At 38.8% G+C, this 26,132-nt stretch overlaps 2 protein-coding genes across 5 annotated transcripts; both read right to left on the bottom strand.

Moving 5' to 3' along the window:
- Positions 1 to 638: 638 nt before the first annotated feature.
- Positions 639 to 15,871, bottom strand: slc35d1a (solute carrier family 35 member D1a). The gene is made up of 12 exons (XM_062997990.1): positions 15,664 to 15,871; positions 12,875 to 12,908; positions 12,697 to 12,783; positions 10,975 to 11,042; positions 10,248 to 10,319; positions 10,083 to 10,151; positions 8,980 to 9,082; positions 7,789 to 7,881; positions 3,371 to 3,438; positions 3,211 to 3,289; positions 3,050 to 3,132; positions 639 to 1,959 (listed from the first exon to the last, which is right to left on the bottom strand). The coding sequence occupies exons 1-12, from the start codon at positions 15,771 to 15,773 to the stop codon at positions 1,851 to 1,853; spliced, it is 975 nt and encodes a 324-aa protein (XP_062854060.1). The 5' UTR covers positions 15,774 to 15,871; the 3' UTR covers positions 639 to 1,850.
- A 2,157-nt stretch (positions 15,872 to 18,028) lies between these two features.
- On the bottom strand, positions 18,029 to 25,871 carry LOC134316665 (uncharacterized). Of its 4 annotated transcripts, none has more exons than XM_062997082.1 (7): positions 25,802 to 25,871; positions 23,863 to 24,035; positions 23,581 to 23,678; positions 22,740 to 22,842; positions 22,534 to 22,636; positions 20,715 to 20,877; positions 18,029 to 19,494 (listed from the first exon to the last, which is right to left on the bottom strand). In XM_062997082.1, exons 1-7 carry the CDS (start codon positions 25,819 to 25,821, stop codon positions 18,547 to 18,549), a joined length of 1,608 nt encoding a protein of 535 aa, XP_062853152.1. In that variant the 5' UTR covers positions 25,822 to 25,871; the 3' UTR covers positions 18,029 to 18,546. The 4 variants fall into 4 exon arrangements, with proteins under 4 accessions (XP_062853152.1, XP_062853153.1, XP_062853154.1 ...); XM_062997083.1 differs by having other exon boundaries at positions 20,715 to 20,874; XM_062997084.1 differs by lacking the exon at positions 25,802 to 25,871 and adding an exon at positions 25,661 to 25,708 and having other exon boundaries at positions 23,957 to 24,035.
- Between the last annotated feature and the right edge of the window lie 261 nt (positions 25,872 to 26,132).

Raw genomic sequence — 26,132 nt, 5'->3', positions numbered from 1 at the left:
AAGACATTGTGAGAAAATTACAAAGAGACTTCAGATCCTGCAAATGTATAAGCTATCCTGATCAATATGTTTAGCCAAACATGCTTCTGTTTACCCTTAAGACCACTCAGCTCATATTGTACCAGACGCAGTTTAAAAAACAAACCGTTTCAGATCTAAATGAAAAGTCTTAGTTCCACCTGGCCTATCCCATAGCTATTGTCAATTTTATAGATTACCTGTATGTATACTTTAGCATTGTAGTGTGTCAGACTAGTACGTGTGTATCAAGATTAGGTCTATGTCAAGTAGATCTAATCCACAGACGTGTCTAAAGATATTTTAATGCACAATGAGTAATTCCTCTTGCCCATTTTAGTGGCAGTTTTTGACCACATGACACTGGATGCTGGATATTTTTGGTTGGTGGACTAGCCAGGCTGATGGACCTGATACCCTAACACCATAAAAACTAGGTCAAGACAAATGTTAGGATAAGATGTCCTCACATCAGACGTCAGCCAGGTGGTGCCATATTTCATGAAACACGTTTTATTTGTGTAAACCTATAAAATTTTAGTCTGTTATTTTAAGGTAAGACAAATAGACATGACAAATGTTACCACCTGAGCAGAAAACAGAACAGAAAAAAACAAATGTAACAGAAAACTGAGGTATTTAATGTAATAAAGATGCAAGCTCAGTTTCCAACTAATAAACACTGAGCAACAGCAAGTGAACAGACTAGTAAAACAAAAAAATACAAGAATCACCTTTATACAAGCACTAAATCATGTGTATTCCATACAAATGATTTCAGTGCTTATTAACAATATTTTAAGATAAAATAATTAACCAAAAATACAAAATGCAGAAAAGTCTGAGCCAGGTTCTTACTTAATCACTGAGCTACTAGAGATACGTATGACCTTAGAAAATAGTAAAAATGTTAAATATCTGACAAACATTAATACAAAAATGCACATTCTAAGAAATCCTACGTTACTATACAACATTCTAATTAAAAAAGTAAAGAATATATATGGGAAAAAAAAACATCAAACAAATTGCAAACTTTTAGTAGCCACAATATAATAAAGTCTTTGTCATGCATGTAGTTGAAATAATGTGGACTGGATACAGCCAAATTACATACAGAGGTTCCAGATGTATAACATCTAGATAGCAATGAGTGAACACACCTTTACAATTTGACTTGGTCAAAAAGTACCAATAATATTAAGCCTGATGTATGGAGAACATACATCCATTGTTCTGCTGCTCTAATCACTAATGCAGTTTTAAAACACACTTAAGTAAACACTTCCATGTTATTAAAGTAACAAAGTACCTGTGACCTGTTAAAGTGCAACGGTTAAGCTCACTTAAAACAGCATAACAGATCATCGATACCAAAACAGGTCACTGCACAACACTTCCAAATGTCGTGTCAGCACCAACAGTTTGCTTTATAACGATAATATTCTACTTAAATTCACTTTAAGTAGCACATACGTATGTGGTACATTCACACACAAACATGGCATACACTGCCAACCTGTCGTCTCACTATAAAATATTGCAATTCAAGTTGAGTGTTCAAAATACAGTACAGATCTTCTTGTTTACTAAAATACAAAAAGTTCTGAGACAATAAATAATGACCTAATCCAGAGCTTATCTTACACTTCAAAAACGGAATTTTTTCCCCGCATTTTTTATTGAAGGTGTACCGTCCTTTCTCACCGTCAATCCATAGGTGAACATTCTGTCCATGTCAGTCCTTGTATATCATGACATGCCGGCTTACCAAAGTTTAAAGTCAATAATAATAATAATAATACTGTTCCCTTGTAGAAATACAGCACTCGTCATACAGCCACTCTGCCCTTGACCTCCAGTTTGTTAATGCTCTCGCCCTGTTTGGTACCGTGTTCCTCTGTGAATGTTATATAGGAGTAGACCAGACTACCAGCAATACTGAGACAACACACACACGCGCACACACACACAAACACACAACATTGTGCAAAGATCAGTAACACTGCAATTGTAGGAAAGATCAATATAAAAAATAATGCAATTACTGGGAGGCACGGTAGCTCGGTGGGTAGCACTGTTGCCTCACAGCAAGAAGGTCCTGGGTTCGATCCCCAGGCGGGGCGGTCCGGGTCCTTTCTGTGTGGAGTTTGCATGTTCTCCCCGTGTCCGCATGGGTTTCCTCCGGGAGCTCCGGTTTCCTCCCACAGTCCAAAAACATGCAGTCAGGTTAATTGGAGACGCTGACTTGCCCTATGGGTCAGTGGTCCCCAACCACCGGGCCGCAGACCGGTCCGTGGGTCATTTATTAACGAATAATTAGAGATCGCTAGGAGCAATTAAATTTCCAACAATCTTCAGGTGTTATTGTCTCTAATCACCACTAGGTGGGAGCAGCGTCTCGTTGCAGCAAAAAAAAAGCTTAGAGTTCCCACCGATTTTCCATTCTATAGTTATTCTGTTTTAAATCCTCTCGCCCCTGCTGGTCCGTAAAATGATATCTTATATGAAACTGGTCCGTGGTGCAAAAAAGGTTGGGAAGCGCTGCTATAGGTGAATGGCTGTGTGTGTATGTGTGTCTGCCCTGCGATGGACTGGCGCCCCCCGTCCAGGGTGTTACTGTGTGCCTAGTGCCCATTGAAAAGCTGAGATAAGCTTCAGCACCCCCCCAAAACCCTAATTGGATAAGCGGTTAAGAAAATGAGTAAGTGCAATTACTAAAAGATTTTAGGGCTGAGGACACAAATTTATACATAGATAATGGCTGTAGAGTTAACAAGTAAAGGCTGTTTTAGAGGTTTAACCGTTTTCATTAATCTACATTCAGAAAAGACTGAAGAGGACTGGAGTCACAAACATCTGAAAACAAAGTATTTGTCTAATAAATATTAAGGCAGATGATAGACAGGCTTGTGTTATAGCATAGTTTATTTTATTGTTGTGCCATTCAAGTGCCCACTCCAGTTTCTAATAAAAACAGCAATATGTAATACGTTATTACTCCAGAATAACCTACTGATAAAAGTCATACCTGATATTTAGACCAATGAAGTTAGTCCATGAGAAAATGTAATCCCCTCCAAACACCATTCCAATATAAGTGATTAATATGTTCTGTAAAAAAAAGTAAAGTAATAAATGACAAAACAGAAAACATCTCATCAGTTAAAGAACAGATTTACACAAGCGTACCTTCAGACAGCCAACTATGGTGGTAGTTAATGCAGAGTTGTACTGAGTGCACAGCACAGTGGAGTACATTAATATAAACCTGGAAAACAAACATTAAACATTAAATTTCATTTACAAAAAGACTGATCCTGCAAAGTATTGTGTGTTTACTTGAATTTACCCCATTATGCAAGACATGATAAACTGTCCCACAAAAAGTGCATCTGACCAGCCGTCATAATCCAGAGCCTAGAGAGAACAGACGGGGAAAAGAGTAAGGTCATGTAAAGTGAACTCATTAAAAATGATAGAACTGTTCTGCAGGCCTAAATACATTTACATCTGGCATATTTCACGTTCCGGCTCTGTTTGATCAAGGGTGGCATGCACCATGGGGTACAGCCATGAAGTCATTGATTGGTAAGTGATCTTATGGTTGCCACTGACACATTTGTTCATGTAAGCACTGAGCCATCGTGTCATCCTAATCATGTCGTAACCCAACTTTCAGTCCTACAGACTAGCAGTAGTTGTTAAAGTCAGTAATATTCTGTAGGGGTTGAATACCTATGACAGCAGTAATAAAATATTTAGCTACTCCAAAATACTACACAATTTATTTTCTTGGTTCATTAGCTGCATCATTCAACTGGATATAAAATTATATTGGGGGTAAATACGTCCTAAAGCAACTACATATGCTACATTTTTATTTAGTTTTTGTTGTGTAAATGTGATAAAATATTTGAAACCAGCTCTGTAAGCAGCATGGCAAGAAAAACATGTAAGAAGTCCACAAATGCATCTTAGAAATGTTGATTTGTGATACACTGTGATTCACAGAAAAGTACTGACTGAGGCAAAGGCCAGAAAGCTTTTGTGTCTTTTTACACTTTGAAAACATACAAAAGTGCAGAAATTCAAAAGCCCAAACTGACAAGGAACATAATATTAAACGTATAATGAATAAATCAACAGAAAAAAAGTTATAAAATTACACCGATCAGCCATAACAATAAAATCACCTCCTTGTTTCTACACTCACTGTCCATTTTATCAGCTCCATTTACCATATAGAAGCACTTTGTAGTTCTACAATTACTGACTGTAGTCCATCTGTTTCTCTGCCTGCTTTGTTAGCCCCCTTTCGTGCTATTCTTAAGCGGTCATTACTCTCACAGGACCACCACAGAGCAGGAATTATTTAGGTGGTGGATGATTCTCAGCACTGCAGTGACACTGACATGGTGGTGGTGTGTTAGTGTGTGTTGTGCTGGTACGAGTGGATCAGACACAGCAGCGCTGACAAAGTTTTTAAACACCTCACTGTCACTGCTGGACTGAGAATAGTCCACCAACCAAAAATATCCAGCCAAAGGTGCCACGTGGGCAGCGTCCTGTGACCACCGATGAAGGTCTAGAAGATGACCGACTCAAACAGCAGCAATAGATGAGTGATCGTCTTTGACTTTACATCTACAGTACAAGGTGGACCAACTAGGTAGGAGTGTCTAATAGAGTGGACAGTAAATGGACACAGTATTTAAAAACTCCAGCAGCGCTGCTGTCTCTAATCCACTTATACCTACTCTGTGGGGGTCCTGACCATTGAAGAACAGGGTGAAAGCAGGTTAAAAAGACATGCAGAGAAACAAGATGGACTACAGTCAGTAATTGTAAGTGCTTCTATATGGTAAGTGGAGCTGATCAAATGGACAGTGAGTGTAGAAACAAGGAGGTGGTTTTAATGTTATGGCTGATCGGTGTATGAGTATGGTGCAATAGAACTGGTTTCTTTAATTTTATTCGATGAATCATTAGTACCTATAAAACATGTCAGTTTATTTTGAGAGGGCGTATTCCTGCACTTACTAAGTTGTTTCCCCTCAATCACGTTTATAAGACCTGAGCCACACAGACCTAAATTGACCCTGGGAACACGTCACACGTTGTCTAAAGTTTCACTTGGTAAAAACAAGGGTGGAATCATCACTAGCATTCACTCTTCACCTCCCTACCAACTGAAGTGAAGTTGTGTAATTTAATAGTGTATTGTATAACTGCAATGTAATGTCACACTACACAAAAGGGGAAAGAAAAATAAGAATGTATAACAGTCTAATCCCCTTTAATAAGAACAACAATAAACTAGTGTCACCTGCCCTGAATTCAGTTAGCCCTACAGAACTGGAAAAACTATACTGTTTATAACATGGTGGAATAATAGATGGTTAAAGACTCATAAATGTTTTATTAACGATAATGAACTTTAAGACTGTCCTGTGTGCTGAAAGATGGTAACCTGTCTGTCATCTTTTTTATTTGCTTGTCTGGGCACGACGAAACTAAAAACCAGTAAAAGGAAGTATTGCCAAACATTACGGTACAACAACCACTCAAAATAGTGAGACAAATGCAGGACGATCTGTTGCAATCAAACGACTACACTTCACAAAACTGAGCATGCTGCACCGTGTATAGTGTTTTAAAACACGCAACTACACTGATCAGCCATAACATTAAAACCACCTCCTTGTTTCTACACTCACTGTCCATTTTATCAGCTCCACTTACCATATAGGAGCACTTTGAAGTTCTACAATTACTGACTGTAGTCCATCTGTTTCTCTACATACTTTTTTAGCCTGCTTTCAGCCTGTATATCAATGGTCAGGACCCCCAAAGAGCAGGTATTATTTGGGTGGTGGATCATTCTCAGCACTGCAGTGACACTGACATGGTGGTGGTGTGTTAGTGTGTGTTGTAAATGCTGTGTCCACTCTATTACACTCCTACCTAGTTGGTCCACCTTGTAGATGTAAAGTCAGAGAAGATCGCTCATCTATTGCTGCTGTTTGAGTTGGTCATCTTCTAGACCTTCATCAGTGGTCACAGGACGCTGCCCACGGGGCGCTGTTGGCTGGATATGTTTGGTTGGTGGACTATTCTCAGTCCAGCAGTGACAGTGAGGTGTTTAAAAACTCCAGCAGCGCATACCAGCACAACACACACTAACACACCACCACCATGTCAGTGTCACTGCAGTGCTGAGAATGATTCACCACCCAAATAATACCAGCTCTGTGGTGGTCCTGGGAGGGTCTTGACCATTGAAGAACAGGGTGATACCGGCTAACAAAGCATACAGAGAAACAGATGGACTACAGTCAGTAATTGTAGAACTACAAAGTGCTCCTATATGGGAAGTGGAGCTGATAAAATGGACAGTGAGTGTAGAAACAAGGAGGTGGTTTTAATGTTATGGCTGATCAGTGTACTTGTGCCTTATATTCTACTCATCAGGTCTAAAAAACGCCTTTGGACGACAAATTAGAGGGAGGTGCTTTGAGTGGCCCTTTTTACTGCTGGGGGGGGGTGTTGGGGCTGATGGGCTACAGTCAGTAATTGTATCTAAAAAGTGCATCTTTATAGCTGGTGTAGCTTATTAAATAGCCAGTAAAGACACAAAAGAAATAGCCAGCACACTGTGATCCATCACAGGGCTTCACTCTTAACCCCCCTCTTCAGTATAGATTGTAAACGCAAAAGGTTCTCAGTCATTTTCCACCGGTAAACACTGGACGCAAGGCTGAAACACCCTAGACAAAGCACTGCTGTATTACAGGGCTTTGGCTCGCCCAGATATATCAACCATGATTGACTATGTCTGAAGGTGATCAGCCTCTGCTAGCTGGTTAAAAGCGTCTGCACACAGCAAGTAAAGATACAATCGAAATAGCTAGCACACTATTTGGCACATCAGCTGGGTACAAGACAGGAATACCTGATCCATCGCAAGGCTTCACTCTTAACACCCCCCTTCAGACTTAGCCAAATACAATCTTATGAAGACAACAAGCTATATTCATTTATTTTTCTTCACACAGAAAGGTCCCAGACAGTGCTACCCACTGAGCCGGATAACAAACTATAATGAATGAGGACATAAAGGTGGTACCAATTAATATGTCTGTAAATGTTCACAGATTCTGGTATTTTACATTCATTTCTTTATCAATTATATTAATTAATATTATTCATTTCTTCACAGAATATTTAGTTACCTAGTTCAGCTAAATATTGCCTAGTTCAGTAACTTGTATATCAATATATACTGAAGCAATGGGCCACTATATCGGTACTGTTTATCCTAGTGGGTATAATGGTGGCTTTGTGTATAAACTGCTCCTCCTCCACGGCTGAACATGCTGAATAAACTAGGCTCTCTATGCGACCATGCAAAGCTGCATAAAATAAGCCATTCATCATGATTTCAATGCTGAGAGAAAACTTAGGACAGCTACCTGTGAAATCTGTAACTTACATTACAATCTCACATTATTGGACATGCTAGGAATCGACTCGTGTTGCAAGTTTCTATTGTAAAGTGTGAACTAGGAACTTATTAAGGCAATGAAGTGCTGAAAATACAGCAACCCTGAACAAGGAACCTCTGTGTAATCAAGCAGCTGGTGTAACTGAAGCTGCAAGATGTCCATCAAACCAGAGCTATTTGAGCTTAGCTGGTTTGATCCTGAAAGCTTTTGCAAGACAGTGTCCTAATGCCAGACTGCCTGCTTTATTTTACAGCGTTCTTACCTTGTCCAGGTCTCCAGTGACATGTGCCAGAAGCAGCGTTGGCAGGATCATAAATAAAGCGTTGTAATAGAGTAGACCATATTTTCCCAGCTCCTGGGGGAAGGAGGGCGAGAGAAACTGGATTATTTGTGGAACATTCCTACAAACTGATGAACACGTTCCTTACTTCTCTTTCACTTGGGCGCGCACACACATACACACACACACACACATACAGTACCTCTTCTGTGAAATAGCTGACACATGCATTTGAATAGAATCAGCATTCGTGGGCATAGAACATACACACACATGTTAGCTGCATCTATAAATGTATAGATTTTAAAAGCAAAAGGTTCTTAGTCATTTTTTATTTCATTTCAATCGACCCCTTTATCCTAGTCAAGGTGAAACACTGGGCGCAAGGCTAAAACACCATAAACAAAGCACTGCTGTATTACAGGGCTTAAGCTCTCCCAGACACATCAATCGTGATTGGCTAGGTCTGAAGGTGATCAGCTTTGGCTGGCTGGGTTAAAAGGTCTGGCACAGAGCTGGGAAATTTATTTATTTAATTATTTATTATTTTATTAGTATTTTAACGTCATGTTTTACACACTTTAGTTACATTCATGACAAGACAGGTAGTTTCTGGTTACACAGGATTCATCAGTTCAAATCTTTTAATGTCAAACACAGTCATGGACAATTTAGTATCTCCAATTCACCTCACTTACCCGTCTTTGGACTGTGGGAGGAAACCCACGCAGGCACTGGGAGAACATGCAAACTCCACACAGAAATGACCCAGACTGCTCCACCTGGGAATCAAACCCAGGACCTTCTTGCTTTGAGATGACAGTGCTACCCACCGACCCATCGTGCCACCTGAGCTGGGAAATAATGGAGATCATCGGTATGGCGTGACTCTCTATATGTGATACTGATCCCTGTGTTAACCAGTCACGAGCATATGGAAACAAGCATGTAGATACTGCACACAAGTCGAAGAGGGTGTGTGTTAAGGCAGTGGTGATGAAGTAGACGAGATACAATTGGGCAATTAGATTGGAAGAAATATGGAAAACCTGCATCAACAGAATTTTACAAAACAGCCAAAAGCAAGTTATTCAGTTTAAGCTATTGTGTAGCACCTCACATTTCTATGTACTGAGCAGCTGTTTCTTTTGGAAGGAATTGACCACATCTCACCTTAGAGTCCAATTTCTGTTTCACGAAGGCTCCATTAGCAGCAGTTAAGACATCGTTCGCTAGGATAAACACATAGCCCTCCAGGTCAAAGGACAGGTCTGCACTGAACAAGAAATAAAAATAAATAAATTTAAAAACTCGCACCCACGGGCGAGCAGATCGGGACAGTAAAGTGGCATCAACACCAAGCGGTGTGACTATGAGCTGATGTGATTGAATAGCATAATAAAAATCCAAAAGCATGCCAATACTGTTGTATCATTCTTGTACAGATGGTGTTTTGAAACAAGCTAAACTATTTAGGGAGTGAAAGAAATCCAATATCAGCAATTATCCTAAAGAATTATTGAACTGTTAAGGTAAACTCGACTGTTTCAGGAGTGGTGGATGATTCACAAGTGGCATAGCGTGACTCTACATGTCCTTCTGTAGTTCTGTTTCACACTTTGGTGACAGGTAGTTATTCGTTACACAAGATTCATCAGTTCACAAGTTCAATATCACACACAGTCATGGACAATTTTGTATCTCCAGTTCACCTCACTTGCACGTCTTTGGACTGTGGGAGGAAACTGGAGCTCCTGGAGGAAGCCCACGCAGACACGGGGAGAACATGCTCCACACAGAAAGGACCCAGAGCGCTTCACCTGGGGACTGAACCCAGGACCTTCTTGCTGTGAGGCGACAGTACTACCCACTGAGCCACCGTGCCGCCCTCTTTCTGTAGTAAACTGCCATGAAAAGAAGGTACAATAAAGTGACCAGCGAATACATTAGTTGGAGTAAGAGTCTGCCCTTACTATTTGGAGACCAAAAGTCTGCCCAGCACTCATCTGTCTGTCTGTCTGTCTGTCTGTCTGCCTGCTTACTTAACTCACCACCATCCATTTATTTGACCAAACGCTTGTTTATTTATCTAACAGTGTTTGTGATGAAATAATCATTCACACCATGCAAAGAAAATGCAGTACAGTGTTGTACTGTACTTAAACTATGACATTTTCATACTGTCCCAGTCCTGGTAGTTATGACTGAAAAAATACTGCACATATTAAATACTGCACATATTAAATATGTATCTGGAACTCAGATGATACATTTACCTTGCAGCCACAAAAGCCCCAACAATCATGGTAAATACAGTGAGCTGAACTGCTCTGGAAAACTTCTTCCTGATGAAAAAAAAGCAATATTTTACCTCATAGTGGACATTGTTACTGACACAGCAGTGCTAGAATAATTTATTGCTTGTGTACTGGTTCACTCACTTTAATAATAAGCCTTCAGCAAGCATTGTGAAGAGAATAGAAAATCTCCTCAACACTGTAAACATCGGCAGACTGAAAAGACAGAATAAATACATTAATTCAGCTCATCCAGTGAGAGGGACACTTGATACATAACAGCGTGACACACACAGTCACTATTAATATACACAATCTGGCAGTAAGCATGCAGTATGTGAATAACATTTGAACCCATGGCTAAACATAGAGTGGCATGACTGTGCACTTTATTGCATTGTGGATTTATTTTGATTTGAGTCCGATTGACACTTTTATCCATCAATCCGACACGAAATGTAAAAACACAAAAGACATCAGAATTGGATTTTAACGTCATGTTTTACACTTTGGTTACATTCATGACAGGAACGGTAGTTACTTATTACACAAGATTCATCAGTTCACAAGGTTATATTGAACACAGTCATGGTCAATTTAGTGTCTTCAATTCACCTCATTTGCACGTCTTTGGACAGTGGGAGGAAACTCACGCGGACTCAGGGAGAACATGCAAACTCCACACAGAAAGGACCCGGACCGCCCCACCTGGGGACCTTCTTGCTGTGCGGCGACAGTGCTACCCACTTAGCCACCATGCCACCCGACATCAGAATTGAAAAGAGCTCAATTGTTAGTTTACACTGGACTGAAAAACTCTGTCAATTTAACCTGGTATTATAAATGTAACCTATGCAATAGAAGATCATACTTAAGCCTTTTTGTTCCAAACAGCCCAGTTACTTGATTTCCTACATACAGAAGAGGTAGAGGAAAGGTCTGAAACACAAGAAAAAATTCCAAAATATTAGAAAAAACTCCTAAAAACATCTACGACTACGTATTTAATAATGATTGTGCATGTCGTGGTAAGGGATATATTAACTGTTGGGCTGATGGTAGTTAAGTACTAGATGAATGCAGCAGATATGGGCAGCCATAAAGACCTGACTGACTTTCATAAGAGCCAAAACATTATGGCCAGATGACTGGGTTGAAGAATTTCTAAAACAGCAAGAGGTGCTCTAAGACAGATATGATGGATCCTCACTGACAGTGGTCTGAGAAAGGACAACCACAAACCACCGACAGGTTGTTGGGCATCTAAGTCTCCTTGATGCCAGAGGACATGAAGACTATGGGGACTGGTGATGAGGAGAATGTGTCACATCACACAGTGCATCAAACTCTTCTTTTGTATGGGGCTACCAAGTCATTGGCAAGACAAAGAGCCATTGCTAATTTCTGTCCCTATTTAAAAGCACCTACAATTGGCATGCAGGCATCAGAACTGGACATAAGAGCAATCACAGAAGTTCGAGTGGTCTGTTATCTTAAAGATAATGTACATCCAGGCATGTACATAAGTGACACCAGAATGCACTGTAGGACGATCCACCTCGCAACATACACAAGGTTGAGCTGGTAATATTCTAGTACAAGATACTACAGGATTCCTCCTGATGTTTCGTCTATTCCACGTTTAGGCAGGTCAGAGCTGTTGTGACAGCATATTATGAAGGTGGTCCTAATATTTTGGCTTATCGTGTTTAGACTCATTTAAACACATTAAGTAAACATGTTCTTCTGTTTAACCTCTTTCCGAGGACATAATATTTACTAAAATTAATACTAAAAGCCAAATAAAACACCTGACTGATCACAGTCATAAAGTAAATACATTTTAAACTAGAAAGTAACTAATACAAATATTGTTATATCATAAAATAAACATGTCTTGTTTTTTCCAGTCATGTTCATGAACTGTATGTTAAGCCCCTTGACAAGTCTCCTTTACATATTGCAACCCCTGATTGGTTATGTGATGCACTAACCTACCTCTAATGGGATTTAAATGGCCAATCATGGTAAAGGACAATACAGTATTCTCCACAGTATACTCACATATCAGTCCTTCTTTTGTTAACGTTCAGTGTTATGTTTTGCATCCCAAATCCCCAGGTGTCCACTGAACATCTGAGCTGTTCCATTTTAATAAAGGTTGTTTTGTAAATGTTGCTCTTACAAGTAATGACATCCAAGTTTTACATAATCAGGTGTATTATTTAGACCTGGTATTGCATAATATCCTAACTGAGACTGTGTTTTTTTATATTTTGACAGTGTAACAATGCCAATAATTTTAATATGTTCAACTGTATTCATTAACATTCAAAGTATTATGATTACCCTGGCAGCTCTGGGTTTTAATTTATATGCTTTAGGTCGAGTGTTTAGATGTCATAGCTCTGAGTTGAGTTTGCTCATGTATGTCTTTTTGTATTTATTTTAGACCTCTTTGTATTTATTGTACTGTTGTTAATCTGCACTGTGTACAGTACTGTCTTGCACTTTTTGTTCCATGTTGCACCCTGGAATATGTACTTGTATAGAGCTGAAATGACAATAAAGCCTCTCTTGACTTTTGACTCACCTTTCTGAGAACGCCAAGGTCCCATTCCGGAAAAGTGATTACCCGCAAAGCCTTTCCCACCCACAGCACCACCACCGTGGCCAGCATCTATCAGACATAAGAGACCATCCATGAAGCTTAACTGCATGGATAAGTACATGCAACTGTAGTACAACGAGCTGTTAAAAGATTGTCTTACCTGGCCAATTCCAAGGCATATTGATGAGGGGAACCTGTAAATAAGAGTCAACTTTAGTAGATTCATGAATAATATATTAAGAGGATTTTTCATGCTTCTAAATCTCTAAAGCTTCTAAAGCTGTGGAACTGATGTTTGTAAATTGGGTGGATTTGTTTCTTAGTAGGTTTGGTTCCTTCCTTCTTTTTTTAATAAAATAAATACTTTTATTAGCCATTAGGCTTTTGGCACAACTCTTGAACAGATTTGGTTCACTGGCTCTTGTGAGCTAAATTGTTTGGTTTTCTGGCTTGACTTTTTCAGACTTGTGTTTTGATTACATATTTTTGATACCAAAAGATTTCAGCCTGTTTCTGGGTCTATAGAGCTTCTTGGTGGTGGTTCTTGGATAACATCTGACCATCTAGACCCATCCCCTTCTGGCATTAGGCTTTTTTTAACCTTGGCAAAAATACAGCTGTTCCATGTACTTTAAATTGACTCCAAGTTTGTACTGTACTATGATCTATACATAGTAAGTCTCATCTAGTGTAATGCTTGTGACTTAGACTAATGAGTATTTGTCAATAGTAATCTGTAACAAGGAATTAGGAAGCCATGCCACAAATTAAGCCATGCCACAAATTAGGGGTGCTGGAGTCTAAAGCTACTCTCTGTAAAACTGATATTTTACTTAATTAACATTTTACATTTTTAACTACATTTTCTGTTGTTTTACCCCGAGGTGGTTCTGAGGGAAACCTGTTTACCCGCCCGAGGTTAAGGAATGAAGTCGAGACTGCAGTGCCAACAATGCTGCTTCTACTAGATGTGACGGGAACCTGGCGTGTTTGCACCAAGAATGTTTAGAACTCACTACAGACTTTATCACAGACTGCACTGAACAATGAAGAACTCCAATTATTTTTGCTAGTTGTAACTTTTAGTTCATTTGTGTTTGTATGATTCGTTTAAATCCTTTTTATTCAAATTATTCTCCAGGCCACCCAAGGAGGACGGGGGTCCCTGCTGAGTCCGGTTCCTCTCAAGGTTTCTTCCTGTCATTTTAAGGGAGTTTTTCCCCTGCCACTGTCGCCCTCGGCTTGCTCAACGGGGGTTTTTGTTTTTCTATCTGTTGGTCCTGGATTCTGTAAAGTTGCTTTGAGACAATGTCTATTGTAAAAAGCGCTTTATAAATAAACTTGACTTGCCAAAGTTACTGGACATTGTAGAACTTTCTTTACCAGCAAACCTCTGTATTGGTGCTGTAGGGATATCTGTGACCCTGCAAGTTGCTGCACTAAATAACTTATTTCAACACGCATTGTTTTTGCCTTTAACTAAGAAGTTTTTGTTCTAATCATTCAGTCAAAAAAAGAAATGAAGAAATAAGATGTTTGTAATCTTAAGACTGGGTAGCTGTAGCCTAGTGGTTAAGGTACTGGTCCAGTAATCAGAAGGTTGCCGGTTTAAGCCTCACCACTGCCAGGTTGCCACTGTTGGGTCCTTGAGCAAGGCCCTTAACCCTCAGTTGCTTAGACTATATAATGTCACAGTACTGTAGGTCGCTTTGGATAAAAGCGTCTGCTGAATGCCGTAAATGTAGATGTAAGACTGACATACATGTCTCTTAAACTCTTAAACGGCATTTAGCAGACGCTGTCATCCAAAGCGACTTACAGTTGTGACAGTATACAATCTAAGCAATTGAGGGTTAAGGGCCTTGCTCAAGGGCCCAACAGCTGCAACCTGGCAGAGGTGAGGCTCGAACTGGCAACCTTCTGATAACTAGTCCAGTACCTTAACCACTAACCTACAACTGCCCTAACTGATACTGATATAACTGATACTGATAAACTGATGTAAACTTTAGTCAAGTCAAATTTATTTATATAGCGCTTTTTACAATAGACATGGTCTCAAAGCAACTTTACAAAATCCAGGACCAACAGATACAAAAACCCCTGTTGAGCAAGCCAAGGGCGACTGTGGCAAGGAAAAACTCCCTTAAAATGACAGGAAGAAACCTTGAGAGGAACCAGACTCAGCAGGGACCCCCATCCTTCTTGGGTGGTCTGGAGGAGACTTTAAATGAATAAGATTTACACCAATCATACAAACACAGAATTAAAATGAACTGAAAGTTATAACTAGCAATAATAAATAAATAAATAAATAAATAATAATAGAGTTATTATTCAGTCCAGTCTGTAATAAAGTCTGTGGTGAGTTCTTGACATTCTTGGTGCAAACACGCCAGGTTTCCGTCACATCCGGCAGGAGCAGCATCGTTGGCACGGCAGTCTCGACTTCATTCCTTAGCCTTGGGCGGGTAAACTTCAGACCTCGACATATTGATATAACAGTAATTTATAACATGTAGATAATTTAGAATATGTAGTTAATTTAGAGCATGTAGTTGTATAATACACATAATTCTAGCTTTATTTATAAAGGGCTATTCAGTGAAACATGTACAATGTGAACTCATTTAGGCAAGGTTTAGGCATGATTCTGGAAACACTGAGGTACATTTTAAAACTTTGTGTTTTCTAGTTAATGATGAAGCTTAAATTTCACTAAATGCCACGATGCCAAAACAAATCTGTACAGTAAAGAATTTAACGCCTAGGCTGCGTCCCAAACCGCATCTCATTCCCTACCACGTACACTTAATAGATAGCTGGAGTGCTTCTACGCGGCGTCGTGTTTTTACACTACATAGTGAGAACGATGCGGTTTAGGATGTGACCAAGTTCCTCCCCTCCAACTAAATCAAACGTTCATCCACAACATTAAACATGTCTTACCTGTAGTTAGTCAGAACGCTCTTGTTTATCACCACTATCAGGAAAGAACTCGTGCCGTAGAAAGCAGCAGCTAACAACTTAATTAAAAGAGTTAGTGTCTCGTCCGCCATACCGGAATCTGTACTTCTTCCTCCTGACTCGCTCTTTCATACATTCCGTTACTTCTTCACACTGAGCTCTTCTTTCTTTCCATGCTGACGTTTTAACATTTCCGCCATGTTTGAACAAATTAGCCACCACCAGACCCGCTAACTTCCAAATACCTCCTTAGTGAACACATAGGGCACGACAAAGGACGTCCTATTCATTAGTAGTTATCCTATCTAGTGTACTTATAGAGGTAGTAGAACGCTATTTGGGATTTAACCACTTTTGTTAATCTACCGGTTTGAAAGGTCGACTCTAGCACAACCTAGTGGACACATACAGGAACCACTACAGAAAGAGTGCTCAAAACCTTTTCACATGCAGTGTTGCCACTGCTTGGAATTTTCTCAAGATCTTGGGATTTGGGGATTTTGCCAAGTAATCTTGGGATTTTTCATTTGCATTCAAGTAATTAAAATCTGCATGCAATTTTATGGTCAACAGACATAAGTAAGGAATGACAAAGCGTACTACTAATAAACAGAGGTGGAAAGTAACGAATTACATTTACTCGCGTTACTGTAATTGAGTAGTTTTTTTGTGTACTTGTACTTTTTAAAGTAGATTTTACAACCAGTAATTTTACTTTTACTTGAGTATGTTTTGTATTAAGAATTGTAATTCGCTACATTTTAAATAACATCCGTTACTGAGTAAAAAAAAAAAAACACTAAAAAATCTCATCTGGGAAACTGCTGCAGTGAATTCTGCGATGGAAAATAAACTGGTGCTAAAATAAAGGAGCTGTAATCTAGGTATAGAGGAGGGAAGGAAGGGTGATTTTAAAAGTTTAACATGTTTGGATTTTGATGTTTCGTTATTTGACAACATAGTCTGATGTTAAAAAATGGCAAAGTTTTGTCTTACATCTTGAAGGTTTTCTTTGGGTCATTTAGTGAAAGTCACAACACTTGTAACCTTGACTTGTGTTGAGTTATGAGATTTGATGTTGTTTGGTATTTGTTGGTGATGAAAAGAAGGCTGGTCTATAGAATCCACAATTAATGCCAACTTCAGTGGTTAAACAGTTTGAAAAAAGTTTTATGGGATGGTCTGTACTAAAATGACACATTACACATCCCTAATGTTGTATCAACATGTTTTTTTCTATTATATTTTAATTAAAAACAACTATTGTGAGATTTATATCCACTTGTCCTGTTTGCATTACACAGAAGAGACACGCCCCGCTGTTAAAAAGTAACTAAGTAACGTTTACTCTGAGTACATTTTAAATGAGTTACTTTTTACTTGAGTAGATTTATAGACTAGTAATTTTACTCGTACTTAAGTAAAAATTCATTAAAGTAATAGTGCTTTTACTTGAGTACAATATTTTAGCACTCTTTCCACCTCTGTAACTGTAACTGGCCATTTCTACAGCTAATCAGATTATACAGGACACTCTCTGGGTTTGAAAGACATAAATAATTTACTTTTTAATACTGCAATTTGTAAAAATCAATACTGATAATGAGCCAGCTTTTTTTGTCAGTTAACTCAAGATTTTTGTTTTTGTGAATAATTGTGAAAATACGTTATATAAATCTTCACAATTTTGTCGTTTTCATTTACTTGGGATTTTTTAGTACATTCTTGGGATTTTTGTGGCAAGATCTTGGGAATTCTTAAAACGGATGGTGGCAACACTGTTCACAGGGGATTCTCAACCTGTGGCTTGTGAGCTATAAAAGCAGTGTCGTTACAAGGACGTCATATTTGAGTGGGAATTTGAATGATTTGGGTGGGCAATAACACAAATGTTGCTTTTTTAATAGGGTATACAAGTGTAGTGAACAATAAGAATGAACAATATGAACAGTTTTATGACGCTATTTGGGATTTAACCACTTGTTTTAATCTACCAGTTTAAAAGGTCGACTCTAGCACAACCTAGTGGATACATACAGGAACGACTACTGAAAGAAGGGTCAGAACCTTTTACAGGGGATTCTCAACTTGTACAAAAACGTCATCTTTGGGTGGGCAATACCAAAATGTTGCTTTTTTAACAGGGTATACAAGTGTAGTTTAATTCTAAGAATAGGGAAAATGATTAAAATTACAGCATCCAGTTAAGGGAGATCAGAGCCACCTATTTGTGCTGAAAGATTTACCTAACTCACTTAATTAAATAAATCATGTGATCCTTTTGAAATCTTTATACCTTCCCAGCTTATCAGAACCAAATAAAAAATGACCAAGAATTAATGGTACGAACATTTTTACTTGGATTGCTGAGATCAGCTTGCTACAAACAGGGTTAGCAGTCTGTGTGAAACAGTGTTATGGTTTGGCGATCAAAGTGCCATGTCCAGCAAAACTATCCATCTAAAGCCTGTCTAAAACTCGCTCTTCAGAAGCTGAAACTAGTTGGAACAGACGTTTGAGGAAAACAGGCTATAAACAGCAAAAGAACCACCAGTGTACTCTTCTGTTAATATTACTTATTTGTTTTTATTCTAATTTATACTTTTTCAGAAGCATTTTGTTTACATAATTATTATTATTGACATATTATTATTATTATTATTATTTTTATAATAACTTCAGGTCCCAAGAACATTTAATAGTAACACAATTAACCTTAAAGGGTCTGAATCTGACTTGTACTTTGTACTCTCCTCTGTTCTTTTCATTTCCTGGGCCAAGTTAGTTATGTTGACCAGAATCATCTGCTCTGGCAACCTTAAAAATACAGGGGCAGTCGAAATAAAACACCCTTTAATTTCAATGTTAAGCAGTTGGAATGAATATTGGTTGTGGCTGCTGTAAGGAAGAGCCAAATCTGAGAGAATTCTCAGTGCTAATAGGTAAATCTGATGTGTCGGAGTATTCAGAAATACAACCTGTTGGCACAGTCTCCTTTGTTAGAGATGTAGCGTCTGCACTGCTGGCAGATCTAGAAAGGTTTATTCCATTCACACCAGTAACACCGCAGTCTGTGTTTTCGATTACATATTTGGACAGCTCTGGTGCATCACTGATCTTTATCTGTTTGTTTGTGATTGAGCTGCTCACATAGTTTTGACTGTGCTTCACTAGTTTTGAAATCAGTTTCAGAAAATCAGTCCTAGTTTCAGGAGCAGTGCTTGTGCCTGTGCTTCTTTGCTTTTGCTGGGTTGTAGTGGGTTCACTGCTACTCAACCCTCTCCTCTGTGTATCCTGCACTGGTTTACTGTAACCTGGAAGGATTCTTCCTGGGACAAACGTTGCACTGGCTTTTTTGCCATGAATTACAAGACCAGCAGAAGTAGAAAAATGTTTCCTTTTAGGTGTGACCAGAAACTTTGGAGATATTTTATAGGTGGGTGACGACACTCCCTTCAAATCTATGTCATTATTAGGGAAAGAAGGTCGTCCCATTTCTGGAAACCTGATCACCATCCCATTTGCTGAGAGCACACACATGCTCACCCGACAACCCCTGTTTTGGTTTAGTTTAAGCCCAGATTGTTGGTAAAACCTGTGAGGGTGACGGCTTTTTATCTTTTTTGGGCTCGAAATGTCCAAGGTCTCTACGGGTTTGGTTCTGTGGATGTTGGCTGAGTTCATGTGGCCTTTTTTGCATGCAGGTTCCTGTTCTGGGAAGCTTAGAGTGTGGAAACCAGGACTTTTCAAGGGCTTATGTTGATGCTGTGTAGTTGTAGTTGTGAACACTACAGGGTATGTTTCGCTCACTATCTGTGGAGATATAGACAATTTCAAATCAGTAATTGATGCCATAGTTAAGGATGATTCACAAATGTATAAAACATATTGCAATATACACTGATCATTAACTCTGAACATTAAAACCACCTCCTTGTTTTTGCACTCACTGTCCATTTTATCAGCTCCACTTACCATTTTGTAGATAAACAATTACTGACTGTAGTTTATCTGTTTCTCTACATACTTTTTTAACCTGCTTTCACCCTGTTCTTCAATGGTCAGGACCCCCACAGGACCACCACAGAGCAGGTATTATGTAGGTGGCGGATTATTCTCAGCACTGCGGTGACATTGACATGGTGGTGGTGTGTTAGTGTGTGTTGTGCTGGTATGAGTGGATCAGACACAGCAGCGCTGCTGGAGTTTTTAAATACTCACTGTCCACTCTATTAGACACTCCTACCTAGTTGGTCCACCTCGTAGATGTAAAGTCAGAGACGATCGCTCATCTATTGCTGCTGTTTGAGTTGGTCATCTTCTAGACCTTCATCAGGACGCTGCCCACAGGGCGCTGTTGGCTGGATATATTTTTGGTTGGTGGACTATTCTCAGTCCAGCAGTGACAGTGAGGTGTTTATAAACTCCAGGCACAAAAGACACAAATGTTTTTCATTCCAGGCAAGAGGGTTGGAATTAAAAACAGGCTTCAATCTGTGAATATTGCGTCTAAACAACAAGCATTTTTTTTTTTTAAAGCTGGTGGCATCTTTAATGTTTCTAGTCCATATAAAAGGTTTCTGAACTGAAATGATTTCTGAGAAACCAAAATCAAATCTGAAACAGCTGGTATAAACATGTTCCCACAATTTAGTGAAAATGTTCATTAATTTTTTGAGGATACAGAAAACTTCTAAAACATGGTCTTCCTGCCTGCAGCAAGAAACTCTCGAAGGCTTAAAAATAATCCAAGTCAGATCTATTGGAATCAGATATGATACAGAATAAAGGTGACCCTACTCTGTAGAGCAGTACACAGTACAGTTTTCATTATAAGGAAGGACTGGATATTTTTCCTATATGCTTAATCAAATGATTTAAACACGTATGGTTTCCTGTGAACTACATGAGGTAAATGGCTGTATGATTATCAGTTTTACAGCAGGAAAGAAACTCATTTACCTGGAAGGAAAACATGTAAATTAGAATGTAAAATAGAGTTTATGTATGAATATGAACTTGTATGTGCTTACCGGTAAGCCTTTATAAACAGATGCAGCTCGAAGAGTGAGAACTTTCACGTCTTTCTTCACCAGCTCATCATCGAAGCTCAGAGAAACAGGTTCCGAGTGAAGTTCCTTTTCAAATGCAGGTAACTGATCTTCAGGAAACTCTTGTTTAGAATCTCTAATTCTACTGAGAACAAAAGACTGGATTAAATTCTGATATTTAAAATATCATTTTTATTTCACAGGACATTTATTGATAGAGTAATTTGACCAAAAATAAAATGTAATGTAACAGTAATGTCTATAGGTACTGTAGCTTGTAGTTTAAGGTACATAAATAGGGTGAACTACTGATTTATACTTCTGCATCTGACAGTCTGTACATAAACGTTTACTTTAATGTTGTTAACATGGCCACTAGGAAGCAGCATTGCATCTGTATTGCCATGCCATTTATCCACTCAAACCAGCACAACCAGTGCAGTAAAACGTCATTAAAGTACAAATAAAACCATCAAATCCCCTCTGAAAGCATCCACATGTATCTGTGTTTAGCTGTATTTTCCTCACTGTTTCACTTTTAAACTTGTGTTATAACTCAGGGTGCTGAGAAATTGTGAGAATCAGCTTTTCCGGGAGAGTCTGAAACGCTTATCATTAAAAAAGTGTGGTTAACGTGGTTAAATGTACCAAAAGAATGACATAGGAACACTTAACCTCTTTTAATTATTACGCTTTGTTAAGTGTTAAGTTTTGCCACTTCTCATGTGAATGCGCCCTAATGCTGGGTGGACAGAGGACGCGGGACACATGCATAATGTCAGCCAACATTTTATTAGGTCAGGGCTGTGGTTTCACACTGCATATAAAAAACTGCAAGAGCCACAAATTCGAATCTGAAATGTATTTTGCTAACACAGCCATGAAAAACATGGCAGAACTGACTGATGCTCTTTATGTACCTTCAACTCTGCATTGGGGTGTTAAGATTTATTAGCAGGGTTCATTCCAAAGGTTTCCATTATTTTGTCATGGCTTTTCATCGTTGCAGTGTTTGATGTTACTATCTATTCATAAAAAAGTTTTACATTTTAAATGTGAGCTAAGCTATAGCTGATATATACACTTTTTTGATTAAACATATATTGGAAAAATTTTAACACCCAAACATGTTAGTTTGAGTTTAAACATTTCAATTAATCTAATTAATCTTTGGGTAGAAGAAGACTATTAAAGTAAATTTATAACACTGTCACAAGCAGCGGTGAGCAAATGGTCTCAGGAGTGCATGTCCTGCTCTATTTCTGACCAAAAATTGTTGTTCGGACAATTAAAGGAAGTTTAGGTTTGCCCTTTTTGGCCCAGGAGTGTATATACCTGAAGTTTAGAACAGAAATTGTTCTGTCCCTGATGACGTTCAGATCACACCATCTAAAATGTATGAAACTTTAGCTTGGGAAGATTATAGATATCAGTTTGGTTGTGAAATCATGATAAACAAAAAAGTCGCATTTAAAAATGTAAAACCACATTGTTTATATTGATTAATTGTTTTTTTATATATAATTATTCTACCATTTCATTAAGCTTTTTAAATTGTATGCCAACCAATGTCTATCAAGGTAAGTCTATGATGATGCTGACATGCAGTTTTCACAATGCTACACATACAGTATAAGCGATATAAGCTGTATGTAGCTCTAAGGTCTCCTTCTCTCCTTAGCAAAATTAGCCGTGTAGTTCTCAGTACAAACCTGAATACGCATGACTCTAGTCATATTTAATCAATTGCAATGTATAAACATTGTGCAAATTTCTTTTTTTGCCAGTAGGGTAAACATACTTTTTGTGTGGTGTACTGGTTCTGATCTTCTCAAATCCCTCTTGACATTGCTGAGAATTCATGATTCCATCAGGCTCGGGTACTTTAAATGGTTCATCCGCTTCTGAGAGACACACATACACCGACTATTTTTTAATGTTTATTACTTAACATCAAATTCATAAATGATTTTAATATAGGACAAAAACAGCAAGTAATACCATCACCTAATGAGCTGAAGCACCAGTGAGAGGTGTCATATTCGAGGCTGCTACAGACCAAGCTGTTACGGTCCCTGGTTAGTGTCTGTAGAGATGGTACCTTCTCCACCTAAAACAAAGCAAGTTGTTTCCGCTACTGAGTGCATGTTGGTGACCATTCAGACAGTGACCAGAGATACTGGATTAAACCCAAGTCCCCAGAATTTTTACCCACTCTACCAGCTGTTTTTTACATTTATAAATACATACATTTACACAGTGTGGTGGAAAAACCCTTAATGAAATACCCCAGAGACTACGAGTAGAAAACTTTTTTTTTCTCGTCTGCAAAGAAGGACCACACTAACAAAGTCTCACATGGAAACTCTTAAATACTTAAATACTCTGTCCTTCTAGGACAGTGGAAAATTCCACAGTTAACAGAGACTTCTTAGCTAGAACATAGGAACTGGTCTAAACCAGCTAGAACTGGGTTTTGGACATCAAAAATTCAATTGACGCACTTCTTGTCACGTACACCACTTTCCAGCAACATTCAGTTGTAGCAGTATTCTAGAAATATTGGAATATGACTGCCAATCATCCACTAAGCATGTTTACATGTTTTAAGTATCCATTGATTATGTGTCATGAAGTTATTTCTAAGCTTGTGACTCTCATATGCTATACATTGAGTAGAGTTTATACATGAACCGCCTATTAATGTGGTGACTTTGTCCAGTAGAAAAAAAGTAAAATAAAAAGTGTGAAAAGTAATTAAACATGTATTCACAAACTGGAAAAGAATCAAGGGATAGTAAGAAAGCAGACTCCATTGGTTAGTCTGTTTAGGCTTATGATGTGGTACCTCTTTTGACCACTTTGTTTTGTGGGGTGGTTTGTAGGGCCGAAGAGTTTGTGGCTTTTTCCTAGACACGATCATCAAACCTGTAGCTTCTTCTTTCTCTGTGAGAACGAAACATTTTTTTTACTAAAATCGTTGCCAAATTTGATGCCAAGGGTACATTACGAAATAACAGTTTACCTAATCTGCTCAACTCAATATAAAACATCTGACATAAATAGTTGACACTTTTTCAACATGCCATGCATTTAATATTGCAGTACTTGAGCTAGGGTTGAACCTTACCCTGCCGAACTGAGAGCCTCGCTGTAGTCTTAACATTACTTGTACTATTCTGGCAGCTCAGCTCTTCGGCACTTTTGAATGGACGTATACTGACTTTACAACTGACGGCTTCAGCTGATTTGTTCCACGAGCTGTCTTTAATCCTGCTTGACATGGCTGAAGACATTGATACCCTAAACAGAAGACATTAGCTTTGAGACTGTTCCATTATAGTGCTGTTATAAGACACTTTGGCCAAATTCTAAAGCAATATCATGTTATTATATTTGACTTGCATCATCAATCAGTTCATCTAAACACATAACATGGTCACTGTTTCTTTCGGTAGTTTGGTTTCCTTTCACCTCCCAAAACATGCAGATTAAATGTGGATTAGCTCATCAGAATTGCTCCTAGTTATGAGTTAGTTTAAATAAGTAACTAGTAATACCCTGCAATCAATAATATCTCTGTCCAAGGTGTATTCAACCCTTTCTGGGTCAGCCTAATTAAGATTAAGTGTTTAATTTATTACTCGTTTGACACCAACTGTTATACATATACCACTCTATACTCACTCATATGTGAAATATATGCCCATATTTGTGCAAACTATATATGAGACCTATTAGTAATGGGAACAATTTAATATACTGACATACACTGACCAGCAATAACATTAAAACCACCTCCTTGTTTCTACACTCACTGTCCATGTTTTCAGCTCCACTTACCATATAGAAGCACTTTGTAGTTCTACAATTACTGACTGTAGTCCATCTCTGCATGCTTTGTTGGCCCCCTTTTATGCTGTTCTTCAATGGTCAGGACACCCACAGGACCACCACAGAGCAGGTATTATTTGGGTGGTGGATCATTCTCAGCACTGCAGTGACACTGACATGGTGGTGGTGTGTTAGTGTGTGTTGTGCTGGTATGAGTGGATCAGACACAGCAGTGCTGTTGGAGTTTTTAAATACCGTGTCCACTCACTGTCCACTCTATTAGACACTCCCACCTAGTTGGTCCACCTTGTAGACGTAAAGTCTGAGACGATCGATCATCTATTGCTGCTGTTTGAGTTGATCTTTGAGACCTTCATCAGTGGTCATAGGACGCTGCCCACGGGGCACTGTTGGCTGGATATTTTTTTGGTTGGTGGACTATTCTCAGTCCTGCAGTGACAGTGAGGTGTTTAAAAACTCCATCAAACTCATACCAGCACAACACACACTAACACACCACCACCATGTCAGTGTCACTACAGTGCTGAGAATGATCCACCACCCAAATAATACCTGCTCTGTGGTGGTCCTGTGGGGGTCCCGACCATTGAAGAACAGCATGAAATGGGGTAACAGAGCTCGTAGAGAAACAGATAGACTACAGTCAGTAATTGTAGAACTACAAAGTGCTTCTATATGGTAAGTGGAGCTGATAAAATGGACAGTGAGTGTAGAAACAAGGAGGTGGTTTTAATGTTATGGCTGATCAGTGTATGTCATATATTACATTTCTGTATGTGGCTCACCAGTTACTTACTAATCAGAAGGTTGCCAGTTCAAGCCTCACCACTTGGGCCCCTTAGCAAGTCCTTTATTCCTCAATTGTTTAAACTGTACTTTGTCATAACTGTAAGTTGCTTTGGATAAAAGTGTCTTCTAAATTCCGCAAATGTACCTGCACATCACGTGGTTTAAGATGCAACCAAGTACGACAATTAGTCACCTGTTGTCAGTACAAAGTTTACGATATACCGTGACCACACCTAATCACAATAGTCAACAGCCAGATGAACTAGTTTACTACACTAACTTACATTAACTCATGAACTAGAACAGTACACCACCGTGCACGAGCCCAGGTATCTCCTAATCTCGAGCACACACCTGTCAGGTCCCGCCCGCGCGCACCACAGGTTACACACCTCTCGGTTAGCCACATTAGCTTTACTTCTTACCTTACTGAGGTTAAACTCATTGCTCCAGTGTTTAATAGTTTATATTAAATGAGCCGCACACATAAGCACATTCAGGATAAGCGCTAAAAACAAACGGCGCAAATGGGTAACTAAAGCAACACTGACGCATACAGAGCAATCATGCCAATAGATCACCATAGCAACCAAGCTCACCTGAAAACAATATGTATTATTAGTTAGTTAGTTAGTTAGTTTGTTTTTTACTTTTTACCTAAAAAACTATTTCTGTAACTGAATTAAGATATCAAGACCAAAGCTTAGACAGGCTTTGAACTTGGGTAGAGAGGGGTGGAATAGGCGAATCAGAATC

This window comes from Trichomycterus rosablanca, chromosome 6 (assembly GCF_030014385.1).
Source record: "Trichomycterus rosablanca isolate fTriRos1 chromosome 6, fTriRos1.hap1, whole genome shotgun sequence".
Lineage (NCBI taxonomy): Eukaryota > Metazoa > Chordata > Actinopteri > Siluriformes > Trichomycteridae > Trichomycterus > Trichomycterus rosablanca.
This window is presented reverse-complemented; position numbering and strand designations above follow the sequence as displayed.